This window comes from Mobula hypostoma, chromosome 28 (assembly GCF_963921235.1).
Source record: "Mobula hypostoma chromosome 28, sMobHyp1.1, whole genome shotgun sequence".
NCBI lineage: Eukaryota > Metazoa > Chordata > Chondrichthyes > Myliobatiformes > Myliobatidae > Mobula > Mobula hypostoma.
Window position 1 is genome coordinate 33,369,807 of NC_086124.1, and position 17,923 is coordinate 33,387,729.

The 17,923-nt window shown below is 47.7% G+C and overlaps 1 protein-coding gene across 2 annotated transcripts in view; it reads left to right on the forward strand.

Moving 5' to 3' along the window:
* LOC134339150 (catechol O-methyltransferase A-like) overlaps positions 1-17,923 on the forward strand; it is a 38,195-nt gene that overhangs the window by 15,393 nt on the left and 4,879 nt on the right. For both annotated transcript variants that reach the window (XM_063035520.1, XM_063035519.1), the window contains exons 2-3: positions 1,109-1,388; positions 10,956-11,149. In XM_063035520.1, coding sequence (XP_062891590.1) covers positions 1,109-1,388; positions 10,956-11,149 — 474 coding nt within the window. The remainder of the gene's footprint in view (positions 1-1,108; positions 1,389-10,955; positions 11,150-17,923) is intronic.

Here is a 17,923-nt window from a genome sequence, read left to right on the forward strand (position 1 = left end):
CGTGATTTTAAGTTTAACTCTGTTTGGTTTCAAGTTAGCCCATTGCCTTGCTTTGCTTTTAGTTAGTTGCACGGTGGGTTTTTTTTTGGGGTTTTTTTTTTTCTTTTTTTCCATTGATATATATAAAATCTAGTATACTATTATGTTATCTTGGTTTCTTATGCTTAAATTACATTGTTTGTAGTATTTTCTTTTTGGTATTGTTATCTTTTGGAATTTTATTATACTTTAACATTGTATTAATGTTTATATGGCTTACCTTTTTTGTATACTTACTCAATAAAAAGATTTAAAAAGAAAGACTTTGTAAATCTGGTGGGAATGAAGTTGAATAAAGTTATCCCCATTGGTTCACGATCTTCTTGCCATCTTATCCACTTGACCCATGGATGAAAGTTCATCGTTCCCTGAAAGTGATGGTACTTCCATCCCAAGGTCTGTCTGTACATCACTGCTCCTAATGTCCCACCATTCACTCCATGAGTTTGCAAAGTGCCTACTTGTTTTAAAGTTCAAAGTTCAAAATACATTTATTATCAACGTATACATATGTCATCTAGTCCCATGCCGAACCATTTAAACTGCCTACTCTCATCGACCTGTATCCGGACCATACCCGCCCCCCCCATACCCTTTCACTCCTCTAGTTGTAGTCCCAGCCAACCTCAGTGGAAAAAGCTAGCTTCCATGTACGTTATCTACACCCCTCATAATTTTGTAAACCTCTATCAAATCTCCCCTCAATCTTCTACGTTCCAAGGAATGAAGTCCTAACCGATTTGATCTTTCCTGATAAATCAGGTCCTGCAGTCCTGCCATCATCCTTGTAAATTTTCTCTGTTCTCTTTAAACCGTATTACACCTTTCCTGTATGTAGGTGATCATAACTGCACACAGCACCAGTAGGCCTCACCAATGTAGACTGCAGCTTGGCGCCATCTTATCCAGAAGACAGTTTTCCGAACATTTTCTCCCACCTCCATTGTAATCTGTAGAAATTGTCTCAATGAGCTTCCTTGTGTGCTTTCAAAAAATTCTACCCTCATCGAAGTCCCTTGCACAATCCCTCAACTGTGTTAACCAATTTGTTTTAACCGTTCCCCTGCAGATGTACCTTGTGATCGCAGTGAGCTTGGTGATCACTGGCTGCGTGGTTCTGTTGACGGTGGGTCGTCTGCTGAGCCAGTACAAGGGCACACTGGTTCTGCTGTGGCACATCGACATCTGCATCCACCTGCGGGATTGGCTGACGCGCAGCACCCAGCCCGAGCGCATGCTAAAGTACGTGCTGGACAGGGCTACAGCCGGCAGCCCACAGAGCGTAGTGGACACTATTGACGAGTTCTGCAAGGGCATCGAGTGGGCCATGAACGTGGGTGACGAGAAAGGCAGGTATTGCCCCCTTCCAGTGCACTAAACCAGACGTCCTGTCACTTAACAACACCCCTCACACAGGCAGTCAAACACCTGTGGGTTTTACGTAGAGCCGGGAAGAAAGAGTGAGGGAATTACAGTAGCTGGGACCCAGGCATTCCACGGCACAATGCCAGAGGTTGTGAAAGTATCGGAAAAGCGTAGATGTCTTGTGCGATGTTTCAGGCTGAGACCCTTCTCGCTGGCAACAACAGTGACGATTTCTTCCCCTTCATAGATGCCGCCTGACCTGCTGAGTTCCTCCAGTACTTTCTCTGTGTGTTGCTCTGTATTTCCGCCATATGCAGAACTTTTTGTGTTGATAACTGTTTTATTTAATTAGAGATACAGCGCAAAACAGCTCAATTCTGCACCACGCAGCAACCCACCCATTTAATCCTGGCCTCATCGTGGGACCATTTACTATAACCAGCTAACCCACTAGCCTATAAACGGGAGCGCCCAGAGGAAACCTACACAGTCATGGGAAAGATGTACCAACTTTTTATTGATTTATTTATTGAGTTACAAAGCAAAACAGCCCCTTCCGGCCCTCCGAGCCGTACTGCCCAGCAGCCCCCTGATTGTACGGGGAGAACGTACAGACTCCTCACAAGCAGCAGTGGGAATTGAAGTTGAATTGCTGGTACTGTAAGGCACTGTACTAACCTCTGCGTTGCCTGTTGACTATTTATCAACTGACCTGGGTTAGCCAACTCTCTAGGCAACTCTTAATTAATTGAAGTTTGCACCTTATTGTCTGCACAAACAACAACACAACTATGTTGACCCCAGGCCAACAATTAGAACATGAAGTCTACTGTTCCCTTTGTGCCAATACTCACTCAGACCACTTCCCCAATTTATAACACTGATATAGAGATCTCCCATTGGCCAGATGATTGATCCTTTTTCTCCCAGTCCCTGGCATGGGGTTGTTCTTTGCGATGGTTAGTCTCCAGAGTTCTTGCCCCTTCGCATTTGAAGTTCCTAACTCTTATGGTCTTCCTCATCAGTTCAATGTTGCATTTTAATCTCATTAGCTCGAGGTCATCTGACTTTGGATTTTGTCCAAGGGCTACACAGCTTCATGCCTTGGGTGACTTCTTTTGTTCTATTTGACTGGTTCAAACCAGTCTAACCAAGTCACCCAGGCACCGGGCCAAAATAACAAGACTACTTTTGCAAACCTGCACATATACAATAAACAGCTTATCTGAGAACGAGCTCAGGTTTAGCAGAAACTCCGTGTGTCTATGTTCAATTGCTCTGGTTAAGTTATCCCAGAACAAGAATCAGTTCATCAAACAGTTCACAAACTGGAAGCTACACAGCAGCTTCATTCCTTCAAGCATGTGGCAAGAATAAAGACATCTGGCTTGTCTACTTCCACGGTCCTTGACCCATTGGAGTTTGATGGTTTCTTCCATATTTAAATTTCTTCATGACCAACAATACAGTCAGAGTCAGAATCAGGTTTAATACCACTGGCTAATGTTGTGAAATTTGTTAACTTTGCAGCAGCAGTTCAATGCAATACATGATAAATCTAGAAAAAAAAATTACTGTAATTGTCTATTAAATTGTAAGTTAAAATAAATAGTGCAAAAACAGAAATTTAAAAAAGTATGGAGGTAATGTTCATGGTTCAATGTCCATTTAGGAATCGGACAGCAGAGGGGAAGAAGCTGTTCCTGAATCATCGAGTGTGTGCCTTCAGGCTTCTGTACCTCCTTCCTGATAGTAACAAAGAGAAGCGGGTGGTGGGGGCCCTTAATGATGGACGCTGCCTTTCTGAGGCACCGCTCCTTGTAGATGTGCTGGATACTACAGAGGCTAGTACCCATGATGGAGCGGACTAATTTCACAACTTTCTGCAAGTTATTTCAATCCTGTGCCCCCTCCCCCTCTATACCAGTCAGAATGCACTCCATGATACAACTGTAGAAGTCTTTGAGTGTTTTAGGTGTCAAACCAAATCTCCTCAAACTCCTAATGAAATACAGCTGCTGTCTTGCCTTCTTTATATCTGCATCGATACGTTGGGACCAGGTTAGGTTCTCAGGATATTGACCCCCAGGATGGAACTTGTAATTGCAGTCCTTTCCTGCAGACAGCATCAGAACTGAATTCCAAACTCCGATGTCCTGAGCTATAATAACATTGCGTTAACCACTAACGCTACCATGGTGCCCCCTGTATGTCTTGTACACCTGATGCTTTGTACAGTGGCCCAACTACCAGGGGCTGTGTGTGTTCGTCCATCATCGAGACTAGCGCGTGATTTGGATTTAAGTGAGGGAGAGTTGCGCAGCGTCAGCCTCACTCTCTCTGCCCAATTCCCATCTGGATCCAGCGGCAAGACAAGAGTCGAGATGGCTGGAGATGGGACTAGGCGCAGTGGATGACCAGGACATCTTCTGTGTCTAGTTCTGCTCTACACGTTCCACGACCCTTGCAGAGACCGCCTTCTTAACCATTGGACCTTCCATTGGTCTCGTCCGCTCAATCCGCCGGAGTCTGGCTTCACATGCTTGGATAGACAACTCCCTATCTCACCGAGGGTTTGAGACCCGTCGGCTACCCTCACCTGGTTTAGCCGGCTTGTGGAAGCCATTGCCCGAGGTGTGGCCGCTGTCGCATGCAAATAGCTACGGGGAGCCACAGGTGAGAGCTGAGTGCTAGGTGGGGACCAGAGGTGGACTAACTGCCTGAAAAGGACATGACATGTTCCCCCACCAGAGGTGCTACCTTTCCCTGACACCCCTTACACTCCTACTGGGTCTACTGAGATAGTGAAAGGTATTTCTTTTAGCGCAATGACTCCCCTTATTGACTGATAACCTGCCCACGTGCATTGGTCTGTTGTCTTCTCTCTGCAAAGTCAATATATCAGTTAAACTCACCTCCACATGCGTGCTTTTATTTAATTGATATGTAGTTGTAAAGACACAACAAATTGGTGATGAGTAAATCTGAACGTTAGCGGATATCACCAGCTACGCCGACAGTTACGAGATGACAGAATTTGGAGGAAGGGAGAGAGACAGTGAGAGGAAAGAGTGAATCAGTACAGAGAAGGCCGTCGTGAACGCGAACAAAGGGATCGTGAGTAACAGTGAGAGACGCACAACTAACAAAGTTATAGTGAAAATAACATGGCGATGGGCTTAACTGGGAAAGTTGATGAATTTGATAGTGCTACTGAGGACTGGGAATAGGAAATCGAGAATGGTGGAACTGTGTTGTAATGCAAACAGTGTGAAGGAGCAAAAGAAAGCCCCTACACTTCTTGCTTAATAGGCCGAAGAACGTAGAGTGTCTTGCACAACTTAGTAACCCCTGAAAAGCCAGCAAGCAAGACGTTCGATGAAATTGTTACAATCTTACAAAATCACTTGAGCCCTAAGCTGCTGGTAATAGCTGAGAACTTAGATTTTACAAAAGGAACCAGTTAAAAGATGAAAGCCTTTCTGAATATGTTGAAGACCTGCGCAAACTTTCCCAGTACTGCGACATTAGAGATAGACTTTGTGATGCATTGAGGGACAAGCTCGTATGTGGTATGCCTAGTCAAAGCACCTAAACAAGGCTACTGTCCGAAAGAGACCTAACCTTAGAACGGGCATTGACCTTTGCAAAATCGTTGGAGACTACAGCAAAGGATGCACCAGAACTACAGAAAAAGAGTTTAGAATTTTAAATGCACAAAATATCCCCGATTGATGGAAAAAGCCAAGAATTTTATCGATGTGGCAAATCCTGCCATGATGCAAACGACTGTTGGCTCAAAGAAAAAGTTTGCAGAAAGTGTCACAGACAACTCACATAGTCTGCAAGTCAGACAAAAAGCACAACGAAAGAGAAAAACCCCACAGAGTGGAAAGTTTCAAACATGGAACTAAACAAATACACCAGGTGACCAATTGTGAAACTGAACCAGCGAACGAAGGGTTAGACAAAGGTCAGCTGTCATGCTTTAAACCACATAAGCAAACCGAGGCAGGTTGCAAAATCATATGCGTCATAACAGATGTGTCTGGTGTAAAACTGAAAACGGAGCTGGATACAGGGACGACGTTGTTTGTAATTTCTAAGGCTGACTACAACAGACTGTTTTCTAAACTGTTGTTAGAAAATACCGCAGTGATGCCACACAGGTGTAAAAGCGTCTCCCAAGGGCAGTAAATGTGATATATGGAAGCAAAACACAGCAGTTAGAGCTTTATGTGTTGAAAAGTGATGGGCCAGCACTTTTCAGACGTGAATAATTGAGAAAAATCCAACTAGACTGGCACACGATCAAAACTCTCAGTGTGGCATCTACAAGCAACGGCAGACAAAATGGTAGCACTAACCAGAGACTGTCACAGCTACTTAATGCTGATGAGGTGTTTTTTTTAGATTAGATCAGATTAGATTCAACTTCATTGTCATTATGCCAAGTACAGATGCAAAGCCAATGAAATGCAGTTAGCATCTAACCAGAAATGCAAAGAATAGTGTTATTTATGAAATAACTGCGATAAAAAGTAAGTGCTACAGCACACAAATATAGAAGTACTGAGACCGTACAATATGGGTGCAATACTGCTTAGCGCTGTGATGTGAGGTTCAGCAGGGTCACAGCCTCAGGGAAGAAGCACTTCCTGTGCCTGCTGGTGCGGGAGCGGAGGCTCCTGTAGCGCCTACCGGATGGGAGGAGAGTAAAAAGTCCATGGTTAGGGTGAGATGCATCCCTGATAATGCTTTTCGCCCTGCCCAGGCAGCGTTGATGGTAGATGTTCTCAATGGTGGGCAATTGGGTGCTGATAATCCGCTGGGCAGTTTTCACCACACGCTGGAGTGCTTTGCGGTCCGATACGGGACAATTGCCATACCACACTGAGATGCAGTTGGTGAGTATGTTCTCAATGGTACAGCGGTAAAAGTCCGTCAGTATCCTGGGACAGAGGTGAGCTCTCTTCAATTGGGTGCCGATAATCGGCTGGGCAGTTTTCACCACACGCTGGAGTTTGAGAAGGGGATTGATAAACTCAAAGGCACGAAGGCCAGAAATGAACTGGGCGAAGCTGCAACACCAAGATTCCGTAAGGTGTGTCCAGTGCCTTAGGCATTACACCCTAAAGTGGATGCTAAACTGCAGAGCTTGGAGGCGTCTGAAATTCTCTCCAAGGTTGAGTGGAGCAATTGGGCCATGCCCATTGACCCGATGATCAAGAAAGGGAAGGTCAAAACTCTTCACATACGTGGGGTTTCAAAGTGAACATCAACCCTGTGCTGTGTACTCTGCGGTAACCCCTGCCACAAATAGGGAACATTTTTTCATCTTTGGCGGGTGGGGAGAGGTTTTTTCAAAGATTGACTTGTCACAGGCCTATCTGCAAATGGAGATTGAGGAATCAGGCAGGAAATTTCTCCCAATCAACACTCACAAGCGACTGTTCCAGCATAATCGTCTCGTCTCTGGCAACACATCAGCTCCAACAATTTGGCAAAGAGCAAGGGACCAGTTTCTCCAAGATATCCCAGGATCACAATATTACCTTCGTGACCCTCCAGAACCTTGGGTAAAGTGCTTACCAGGCTGAGTGAGTATGGTCTGCACAGGAAGAGAGAGAAATGTGAGTGTTTCAAGGATTAAATCTCATATTGTGTACATATCATTGACAAAGATGGCTTACGTAAGTCACAAGAGAAGGTTGAGCCAGTGCTCCAGTCCCTCAAACCGGAAAATGTGTCACAACTCAGGTCATACTTGGGCCTTGTAAACTACTACCACTGGTTTCTCCCAAACATCGCTATAAAGCTGCATCCATTGAACAAACTGTTACAGACAGGAGCAAAGTGGGAAAGATGTGAAACAGCATTCAAGGAAATGCTGGCAGGAAGGCATTGGCGCTGTTTTGTCACACAGTATGAAAGATGGATCTGAATGCACAATTCCGTTGACCATATACTTTATGTGGGCCTTTCTGAAGAACAGCTGAATCAACTGCATCCAACAAGTCAGACGCATACATTGCATCCAATGAACTTGCCTCTCAGTAAGAAAGGATGAGTACTTTCCCAGCGTATATGAGAACTCTGGTTAGGCCACACTTGGAGTATTGTGTCCAGTTCTGGTCACCTCACTATAGGAAGGATGTGGAAGCATTGGAAAGGGTACAGAGGAGATTTACCAGGATGCTGCCTGGTTTAGAGAGTATGCATTATGATCAGAGATTAAGGGAGCTAGGGCTTTACTCTTTGGAGAGAAGGAGGATGAGAGGAGACATGATAGAGGTGTACAAGATATTAAGAGGAATAGATAGAGTGGACAGCCAGCGCCTCTTCCCCAGGGCACCACTGCTCAATACAGGAGGGCATGGCTTTAAGGTAAGGGGTGGGAAGTTCAAAAGGGATATTAGAGGAAGGTTTTTTACTCAGAGAGTGGTTGGTGCGTGGAATGCACTGCCTGAGTCAGTGGTGGAGGCAGGTACACTCGTGAAGTTTAAGAGACTACTAGACAGGTATATGGAGGAATTTAAGGTGGGGGGTTATATGGGAGGCAGGGTTTGAGGGTCAGAACAACATTGTGGGCCGAAGGGCCTGTACTGTGCGGTACTATTCTATGTTCTATGATGAATAAACTCTTCTGGGGCTTCCAGCCGCGTACCTGTTATTCGTTACCTCTCAGTGAGGATCAGGCCACCAACACCACCATGACATCTGCAACAGAGAACGTATCTTTGACAAGACACCTGCCAAACCTGATGCTACTCGACCCAGGTCCAAAGGCGCTATCCCGAAAGAAACAGAGCGCCGCTGAAAAGACAATCTTTAGGAGAGTGAAGTTAGTTATACGGCCAAAAGACCATAAGACATAGGAGCAGAATAAGGCCATTCAGCCCATCTAGTCTTTTCTGCCATTCCTTCATGGCTGATCCCGGATCCCACTCAGCCCCATACACCTGCCTTCTCGCCATATCCTTTGATGCCCTGACCGATCAGGAAACGATCAACTTCTGCCTGAAATATACCCAAGGACTTGGCCTCCACCGCAGTCTGTGGCAGAGCATTCCACAGATTCACAACTCACTGGCTAAAAAAATTCCTCCTTGCCTCTGTTTTAAAATGTTGCCCTTCAATTTTGAGGCTGTCTTCTAGCTCTGGATACCCCCACCGTAAGAAACATCCTCTCCACATCCACCCTATCTAGTCCTTTCAACTTTCAGTAGGTTTCAATGAGGTTCCCCTGCATTCTTCTAAATTCCAGTGAGTACAGGCCCAAAGCTGCCAAACGCTCCTCATATGTTAACCCCTTCATTCCAGGAGTGTTTCTGTGAACCTCCTCTGGACTCTCTCCAATGACAACACATCCCCTCTGAGATATGGGGCCCAAAACTGTTGACAATACTCTGTGTGGCCTGACTATTGTCTTATCTCATTGCTTTTATATTCTATTCCCCTTGAAATAAATGCCAACATTGCATTTGCCTTCTTTACCACAAACTCAACCTGTAAATTAACCTTCTGGGAGTCTTGCACTCTGATGTTTGAATATTCTCCCCATTTAGGTTATAGTCTGGACTATTGTTCTTTTTATCAAAATGCATTATCGTACGTTTCCCAACACAGTATTTCATCTCACAACACGCTGGAGGAACTCAGCAGGTCGGGCAGCATCTGTGGAAAAGATTGGCCCGAAACGTCGACTGATCTTTTCCACGGATGCTGCCCGACCTGCTGAGTTCCTCCAGCGTGTTGTGAGTGTTGCTCTGACCCCAGCATCTGCAGATTATTTTGTGTTCAGTATTTCATCTGCCACCTTCTTGCCCATTTTTCCAATTTGTCTAAGTCCTGCTGCAATCACATTGCTTTCTCAGCACTATCTGTCTTCATGTCATCTGCAAATTTTGCCTCAAAGCCATCAATTCCATTATCTAAATCATTGAGAAACAACATGAAAAGTAGTGGTCCCAATACTGACCGCTGAGGAACAGCCAACCAGAAAAGTACAGTTGACGTTTTGGGCTGAGACCTAAAAAGGTTCCAAAGAACCTGGGGGTGGTAGTGGGGTTAAACTCCCACTACCTACAAAGTGCTCCCAATGGCGTGTGACTCTAACAACCTCTGACACCAAGTCCAACTCTTGGCCTTCATGTGTGGCTTAGCTACTAGGCCCGGCAGAACTGTTTCTACTGACAAAAAGGGTCAAAGGCGGGTCACTGGCGCCTCAAAGCCAGTTGCTTCGGGCAGGTGGGGCTTGTCAGCCTCGGACGGCTGCCCACCTAGGAGAAGGAAAACTCTGATTTTAAACATCCCCTGCCTTGCGGCCATACCCACCCATGGGAAAGGCTTCGGGAGTAAACCCAGAGGAAGAAATCCGGAGCTGGGGTCCCTAAGGCAGTTTGATGTTGTTTACAACTTCACTCTGGCAACCTCTGCGACAACACCGGTGCCAAGCTGTATCGGCGCTTGCCCTTCCCTTGGACTACGTCAGTGACGTGGAGAGGGGGAACCCACTGCATGGGGAGCAGCCGGTTCTTCAAATCTTCCTGCCCAGGCTTGCGCCCTGGAGAGGAGACAGTCCGCTGGAGGCGCAAACCCATGATCCCCTGGGATTGATGGCTGCCCACTAACCAGAAAAGGCTCCTTTTATTCCGACTCGCTGCCTCCTGCCTGTCAGCCATTCCTCTGTCCATGCCAGTATCTCTCCTGTATCATCATAGGATTTTATCTTGTTAAGCGGCCTCATGTGTGGCACCTTATCAAATGCCTTCTGAAAATCCAAGTAAATGACACCCACTGCCTCTCCTTTGTCCACCCTGCTTGTTACTTCCTCGAAGAACTCTTAACAGATTTGTCAGGCAGGATTTCCCTTTACAGAAACCATGCTGACTTTGACTTATTTTATCATTAGTCTCCAAGTACCTCGAAACCTCATCCTTAATAATAGACTCCAACACTTCCCACTGAACTTAGGCTAACTGGTCTGTAATTTCCTTTCTTTTGCTTTCCTCCCTTCACCATTCTGTGTTCCTCTCTCACCTTATCTCCTAACCTACCCATCACCTCCCTGTGGCACTCCTCCCCTTCCCTTTCTTCCATGGTGTTCTGGCCTCCCTATCAGATTCCCCCTTCTCCAGCCCCTTATCACCTTCACCAATTCACTTAGCAGATCTTCACCCCTCCCCCTGTCCCGGTACACCTATCACCTGCCAGTTTGTTCCTCTTCCTCCCCTCCCCCTGCCTTCTTACTCTGACTTTTTTCCAGTCCTGATGAAAGGTCTCAGCCCAAAATATTGACTGTTTACTCCTTTCCATAGATGCTGCCTGGCCTGCTGAGTTCCTCCGGTATTTTGCGTGTGTGGCTTGGATTTCCAGCGTCTGCTGTTTTCCTCTTGTTTGAGAATTGTCTGGACACGAGACCGAGAGAGGCTGGGCATGAGCGAGATGTTCAGTGGTGGGGCCAAAAGAGAGAAGGAAGCAGAATTAGGCCATTCAGCCCATCAACTTCTTACTTTTCAACTCATGGTTTCATCATGATTCCTTTGCAGGCTCGATTCTGGATCAGGTTGTAACGGAGGTGAACCCAAGCATAGCGCTGGAGCTGGGCACCTACTGTGGCTACTCCACAGTCCGCATTGCCAGGCTGCTGAAGCCCGGGGCGCGACTCTACACCATCGAGTTCAACCCTGACACAGCCCGGGTGGCAAAACGGATCATTGCCCACGCCGGTGTGGGCGAGCAGGTGAGACAAAGGGCCGCGAGGCTCTTCAGCAGACTCAAATCCGTATATATTAACAACCCACACGCCCAAGGGTGTGCTGGGGGCAGCCTGCAAGCGTTGCCACACATTCTGGTGCCAACATCACATGCCCAGTGTGCCTTGCAGAACGCGGATCACAATGTGACCAAGCAACAGGAACAGAACAGGCCCCGTTCCTCCCTCCCTCTAAAGCCCCACGTCCACCTCACTGGCCTTCGAATGCGGAGCGGGGTCTTAGGGCACCATGGTGGTGTGGTGGTCATCTCGGGATGTCAGGGTCCGGTGCCCTCTGTAAGGAGTCAGTACGTTCTCCCTGTGGGATACCTGGGCTTCCGGTTTCCTCCTACAGTCCAAAGTTAGTAGGTTAATTGACCATTGTCAATTGTCCCGTTATTAAGGTAGCGTTAACACTGGGGGTTGCTGGGTAGCACAGCTCGAAAGGCTGGAAGGCCTCTTCCGTGCTCCATCTCTGAACAAACCAAATATTCTCCAGCCAGTTCAAAGTTCAAAGTGCATTTATTGTTAAAGTATGTACACTATATCCAACCCAGAGATTTGTCTCCTTAAAGGCAAAACAAAGAAACACAAAATAACCCATTTAACAAAAGACAGTCAAACACCCAATGTGCAGACGGAAAAAAAAACAAATCATGCAAGCAATTAAAGCATCCACAAAGCAAGTCTGCCCACGGACCCTTTGTTTAACGCGATGCACAACTGTTCAGTCACTCTGATCCCCCCTTTTCCCTGTCCCTAAACACTATTCTGACCCCTAACTCCCCTCGCTGCCCCCAAAACTACCCCTAGCAAACTAAAAAAACAACTACATAGATCTGAGCTGCAACCTTGAAGTTCAAAGGTCAAAGTGTATTTATTATCCAAGTAGGTATACATTATACAACTCTTGGATATGTCTCCTTACAGACAGCCACAAACCCAACTGAAGCCATTAAAAGAAGATACTCAAACACCAATGTGCAGGAAATAAAACCCAGATTGCCCAAACAATGAAAGCCCCCAAATACCATTTGGAACGGAAGTCCACGTAAGTGAGTCCACAGCCACGAAGCCGGTCATCACTGCAGCCGGCCCACGGGCCTGTTCATTGCAGATCACAGCCTCAGTTCAGCACAGTGACCAGCAAATCTCGAGGATCGGCGAGCTGAACCGGCCCCCACACTCTGACATTTTCAATCTGGCCCGGCACTTAAACTGCCCAAAGGTGGGTCATCTTTGCTCTCAGACCTGGGCCCAGACCCCGCCGCCTCGACCGTGCCACATCAAATGGCTTCCAAATCTGCTCCAGCAAAGGCCAAACATTGGCTCATTCTCCCGTCCCGGGCCTGGGCCTCGCCACCTCGATTAAACCCCTACCCGCCACGCCACAACCATCCTGCACTTTGAGACCACAGTTCACACCACAAAACTGCCGGGTCATGCACGTTCAGCTTTGACAGGCTATTGGTTGCACTGATTGCTTCTGAGAAAAGGTGTGATCAATACAGTAATTCATGGTTTTATTTGCTACCAACAAGTCATCGCTGCTCTTCACCAGCGCCATCTTAAACTTCGATGGAGATCGTAGCTTGACATCATCGTAAAGCCACCTCAATTTAAAGCAGGGGTTCCAGGGAGAAGGGGTTTATCTAGTTAGAGATAGGGTGTGCGACAGGCCCTTGCAGGCCGCCGAGCCGCGTCACCCGGCAACCCGCCCAAGTCAGCATTACGTCCAGACCCACGAACCAATGTGTGGGAGGAAACTGGAGATGTGTGGGAGGAAACTGGATACCAACTTTCCTGCAGACGGCACCAGAACGGAACTCCAATCTCCGACGCTCCGAGCTGTGATCGCCTTGTGATGACTGATATGCTACCATGGTCCCATGTTTGGTCGCAGGGAGCGGTGCAGGAGGAGGAGGAGGAGGCAGGAGGCAGTGGAGTTCAGAGTCGCAGAATTGAGGTGCAGCGATGGGACGAGTGGAACAAAGAAAACACAGAAGCCAGGTCAGATGTCAGGGCTGCAGGAGGTGACAGAGACTGGGAGGAGAATAGGGGGATGGAGGGGGTGACAGAGACTGGGAGGGGGATAGGGGCCACGGGGGGGGTGACAGACACTGGGAGGGGGACAGGGACTGGAGGGTCTGACAGAGACTGGGAGGGGGATAGGGGCCACGGGGGGGGGTGACAGACACTGGGAGGGGGACAGGGACTGGAGGGTCTGACAGAGACTGGGAGGGGGATAGGGGGATGGAAGGGGTAACAGAGATGGGAGGGGGATAGGGGCCACAGGGGGGTGACAAAGACTGAGAGGGGGATAGGAGCTGGAGGGCTGACAGAGATGGAAAGGGGTGTAAAGACCAGAAGGGGTTTCAGAAATATGGAGGGGTTTAGGGGCTTGAGGGGGTAACAGAGACAGGGAGGGGTGTTTCCCTAGAGGCAATTACAGAGATGGGAGGTATCTAGGGTTTGGTGGGGGGTCACAGAGAAAGGGAGGGGTGTAGAGATTGGGGATCAGAAAATAGGAGAGTCGTGGGGAAGGAGGGGGTCACAGGGACGGGAAGGGTTATAGTGGAGGGAGGGTGTCAGAGACAGGGAGCGTTGTAGGAGAGGGTGTGGGTCACAGAGATGGGGAGCATTGCAGGGGGCGTAGTGGGTCTCAGAGACAGGGACTGTTGTCAGGGAGGGAGGGTGTCAGAGACAGGGAGCGTTGTAGGAGAGGGTGTGGGTCACAGAGATGGGGAGGGAAGGGGTCACAGAGATGTGTGATGTGGGGGAGGGAGGGGATCACAGAGATGGGCCGGGGGTCGCAGTGATATGGAGGGAAGGGGTCACAGATGGGGAGCAGTGTAGAGGAGAGAGGGGATCACAGAGATGGGGAGGGTTGTAGGGGAGTAAGGGGGTTACAGAGATTGGATGGGTGTAGGGGAAGGGAGGGGATTCACAGAGATGGGGAGGGTTGTAGGGGAAGGATGGGGTTACAGAGATGGGGAGGGTTGTAGGTGAGTGCCTCACAGAGATGGAGGGGTCACAAAGATATGGAGGGGTATAGAAGAGGGAGTGGGTCACAGAGACGGGAAGGGTGTCAGGGCTGGAGCAGGTCACAGTAATGGGGTGCGGTGTAGGGGAGGGAGAGGGGTGTCACAGGGACAGGGAGGGGGTCACAAAGATATGAAGGACTCTAGGGGTGGTAGGTGCTACAAAGATGGGGAGGGGTGTAGGAGTTTACTAGGATATAGAGGGCTGTACAGGGTATGGAGTTGCGGAGGTCTGTAGGAGTTGAAGGAAGATCGGAAGAGGTGTAAAGGCTGAACAGAGTTACAGGGAGGGGTATATGGGCTGGAGGGGGTTGTGGATAGGAAGAAGGCATTTTGTGACAAGGGTGACGTTGATTTTACCAGGCAGTTCTCATTAGATCCCACAGGATCTTCAGCACACGAGGGCAGCTTTGTTAAGCTTGTAAGGGATTCCATTCAGACCTGGCGCCAACGAGGACCTTGCCTTTTTGATGACTTCACTTAGCTTGGTGGGGGAGGTGACACTCAGGACGGTTGGAGGGGCAGGACGTGGAACATTCCCAGGTGATCCAAGGGAAGTCTTCCTTGCTGGATCACTGTACTCCCCCCTGAGGTACTGCTCCAGTTCCTCTTTGGAGGCTTCCAGCTTCCTGCTCTTTTTATCCTTCAACAGCTGTTGGATGTATTTGAAGGGATTCTTGAAGAAGCTGGCCCTGTCTCTCTCTCTCTCCTTCTTCCTCCTGTGCTTACTAATGTGCTCTGCCCTTCACAGTCTGGCCAACTGCTGCTTCATTTTGTTCCACAACAGCTTCAAGCCCACCTTCTCCTCCTGTACTGCTTTCTTCCAGTTCTTCTACCTCCGCACCATCTGCTCTGTGCCCTTCTCCCTGCTTCCCTTGCCTCTTGGAGCAGCGACTTGCTTGATGCCAACTTCACCAAATCTATTGCTACATGCCTCGTAGACGCAGCCTCCAAGTGAGTTCAGCTTGTCTCCCACTTGGTCACGTGGGTCGTGCTTTGGGATCGCACTGAGGTCCATGTCCAGCCTCTGCTTTGGTCACCTTTAGCCGCTTTGATCTTGTGGCTCCTACCCGGTTTCTTCCCCTTAGCTTTGCGGAGTGGCTCCGCAGGGGTGGGGGGTGGGGGATGATGTCAGGTGTGCTTGTATGCTCACACACAGGGGCGGGGGGGGGTGTTACTGTCCGTTGTTAGGCCTTCTTCCCAATGGGATCGGCAATTTAGTAACTGCAGAGGAGGTGTTGCAGACAGACAATCAATGACTCAAAGTATGTGTATTTATTATTGAAGTATGTATACAGAATACAAGTCTGAAATTCATCCTGCGGCAGGCAGCCACAAAGCAAAGAAACACCAGGGAACCCGTTCCTAAAAAGAGCATCAATCACCCAATACACAAAAAAAAGAACAAATTGTGCAAACAGCAAAGAGTGAGCGAGCAACACATAGAGTATCAGACATCAGACCAGGGGTATTCGGTTCAGCTCTGCTAGCCGACTACGGGCCGCAGAGCCAGTCTTCGCCGGAGTACGCCACTCCTCACCGATCAGGCCGATCAAACTGCTCTAAAACAGCTTAATTCTGCCCCTGTATCGAATGGTCTGACCTTGTGGGCCAAAGGGCCCGTTCCTGTACTGTACAGTTCTTTTTCTTTTGACATGTGCCTGCGTGCGTGCAAGTCTGCGTCTGCGCGTCCGTCCGTGCGCCTGTGATGATGTCTTTTTCATGCCTTTACAAGGCGCGGAGCGAGGGAGAGAGAGACTGTGTGGTACGCCGCTCCTCACACAGACAATTTCGCCATATTTTTCCCTTTTATTTTTATGAGGTCGAGTTGCGATCTCGACACTCAACCTGGCACAGATGGAAAGCGTACTCAGGAGCGGACCCAATGAGTTTCGAAGCCGGGAACCTCCGCTCCCGGGTCCGGCACCAATGTCGTTGCGCCACCAGCCGGCCCAGTGCTGTACTGTTCTATGTCCTAAGGACAGGCTGGACCAGGATAACTCAGGGGCTTTGGCTATACTATTTTATTCTCTTTCTGACTGTATGTTTTTCTGAAATCGTAACCATCTGTGCTTTTTGTGCTATGTGCAGTGTGTTCTGTGCTGTGTGCTGTTGGTTGTGTCTTTTCCACCTTGGCTCCAGAGGACTGTTGTTTTGTTTGGCTATATTCATGTACTGGCTGGTAGGATGGTGATATGTGTCTCTACTAAAGGACTTGTGAGACTTTTCCTGTCACTAGCCTGCAGGTCACCGTTGGGCAAGTGCTTGCCCCCTTATCTGGGTCACACGAAGCCATGGGAGCAGCTGGTGGATGGTCATATGGGCAGCCGGTGCATATCACAGCCTGGTTATGCGACCAGGCAGACAAGCTCTGAAAAGTATTGATAATGGCTGGGGACACCCCTCTTGTAAAGTTACTGGCAAACCACTCTGTAGAAGAATTTGCCAAGGACAATCATGGTCATGGCAAGACCATGATCGCCCACTTTATATGGCTTGGCACCTAATGAACAAACAAGCCATGTGCTGTGTGCTGTTGGTACTGTGCTTTGTACCTTGGCCCCAGAGAAACACTGTTTTGTTTCGCTATATTAATGTACAGTAATGATAATTAAACTTGAACTTGGATAAAAAATACCAAGCTGACTCTATCCTTTTGGTACAGAAGAGTCGATTGAGTGGTTTGTTTGATAGATAAATAGAAAGATAGATAGATACTTTATTGATCCCAAAGGAAATTACAGTGTCACATTAGCATTACAAGTGAACAGATATACAAATATTAGAAGAGAAGGAATAAAAAAAGTAAGTTACCTTAAAAATAAGATGTACAAGATTTACAAGTCAAAGAATACAAGATTTAGATTTCCAAGTTCATACTGATAAGATGGCAGTGCAATAATTACCATAATATTATATAGTAATAGGTGCACATTCACACTGTCCAGGTAAGAAGTGATGGGAGTGTTGAAGAGGGTGTTCACGATAGCAGGGTGTGGTAAACAGAGCTCAAATAAACAGAGATTAATAACAGTCTAACGGGAGGGGTGGAGGTCATCACTTTCCCGGCTATCGGTTGACTCATTATGGAGCTTAATGGCCAAGGGTAAGAATGACTTCATGTAGCACTCTTTGGAGCAGTGCAGTTGTCTCAGTCTATTACTAAAACTGCTCCTCTGTTCAGCCAAGGTGGCATGCAGAGGGTGAGAAATATTGTCCAGGATTTTCCATAGGGGTCTTTGTTCTACACAGCCTCCAGTGTGTCCAGTTTGACTCCTATAACAGTTCTTTCTAATCAGTTTATTGAGCTTGTTGGCATCACCCATGTTGATACCATTGCCCTAACACACCATCCCATAGAAGATTGTACTGGAAACCACAGTCTGTGAAGGAGAGACCTGCATTCTCCAAAGGACCTCAGTCTCCCAAGGAAGTGAAGTCTCCTCTTGTACACAGTCTCTGTGTTGGTGCTCCACTCAAGTCTGTCATCCAGGTTTTTGAATTAAATTGACTTTATTTCTTACATCCTTCACATACACGAAGAGTAAAAATCTTTATGTGACGTCTCCATCTAAATGTGCAATGTGCAATCATAGTAATTTATAATAAATAGAACAGTCTATGTAATATAGAGTACACTCAAATCAGCGTGAATTCCTCAGACTGATGGCCTGGTGGAAGAAGCTGTCTCAGAGCCTGTTGGTCCTGGCTTTCATGCTGC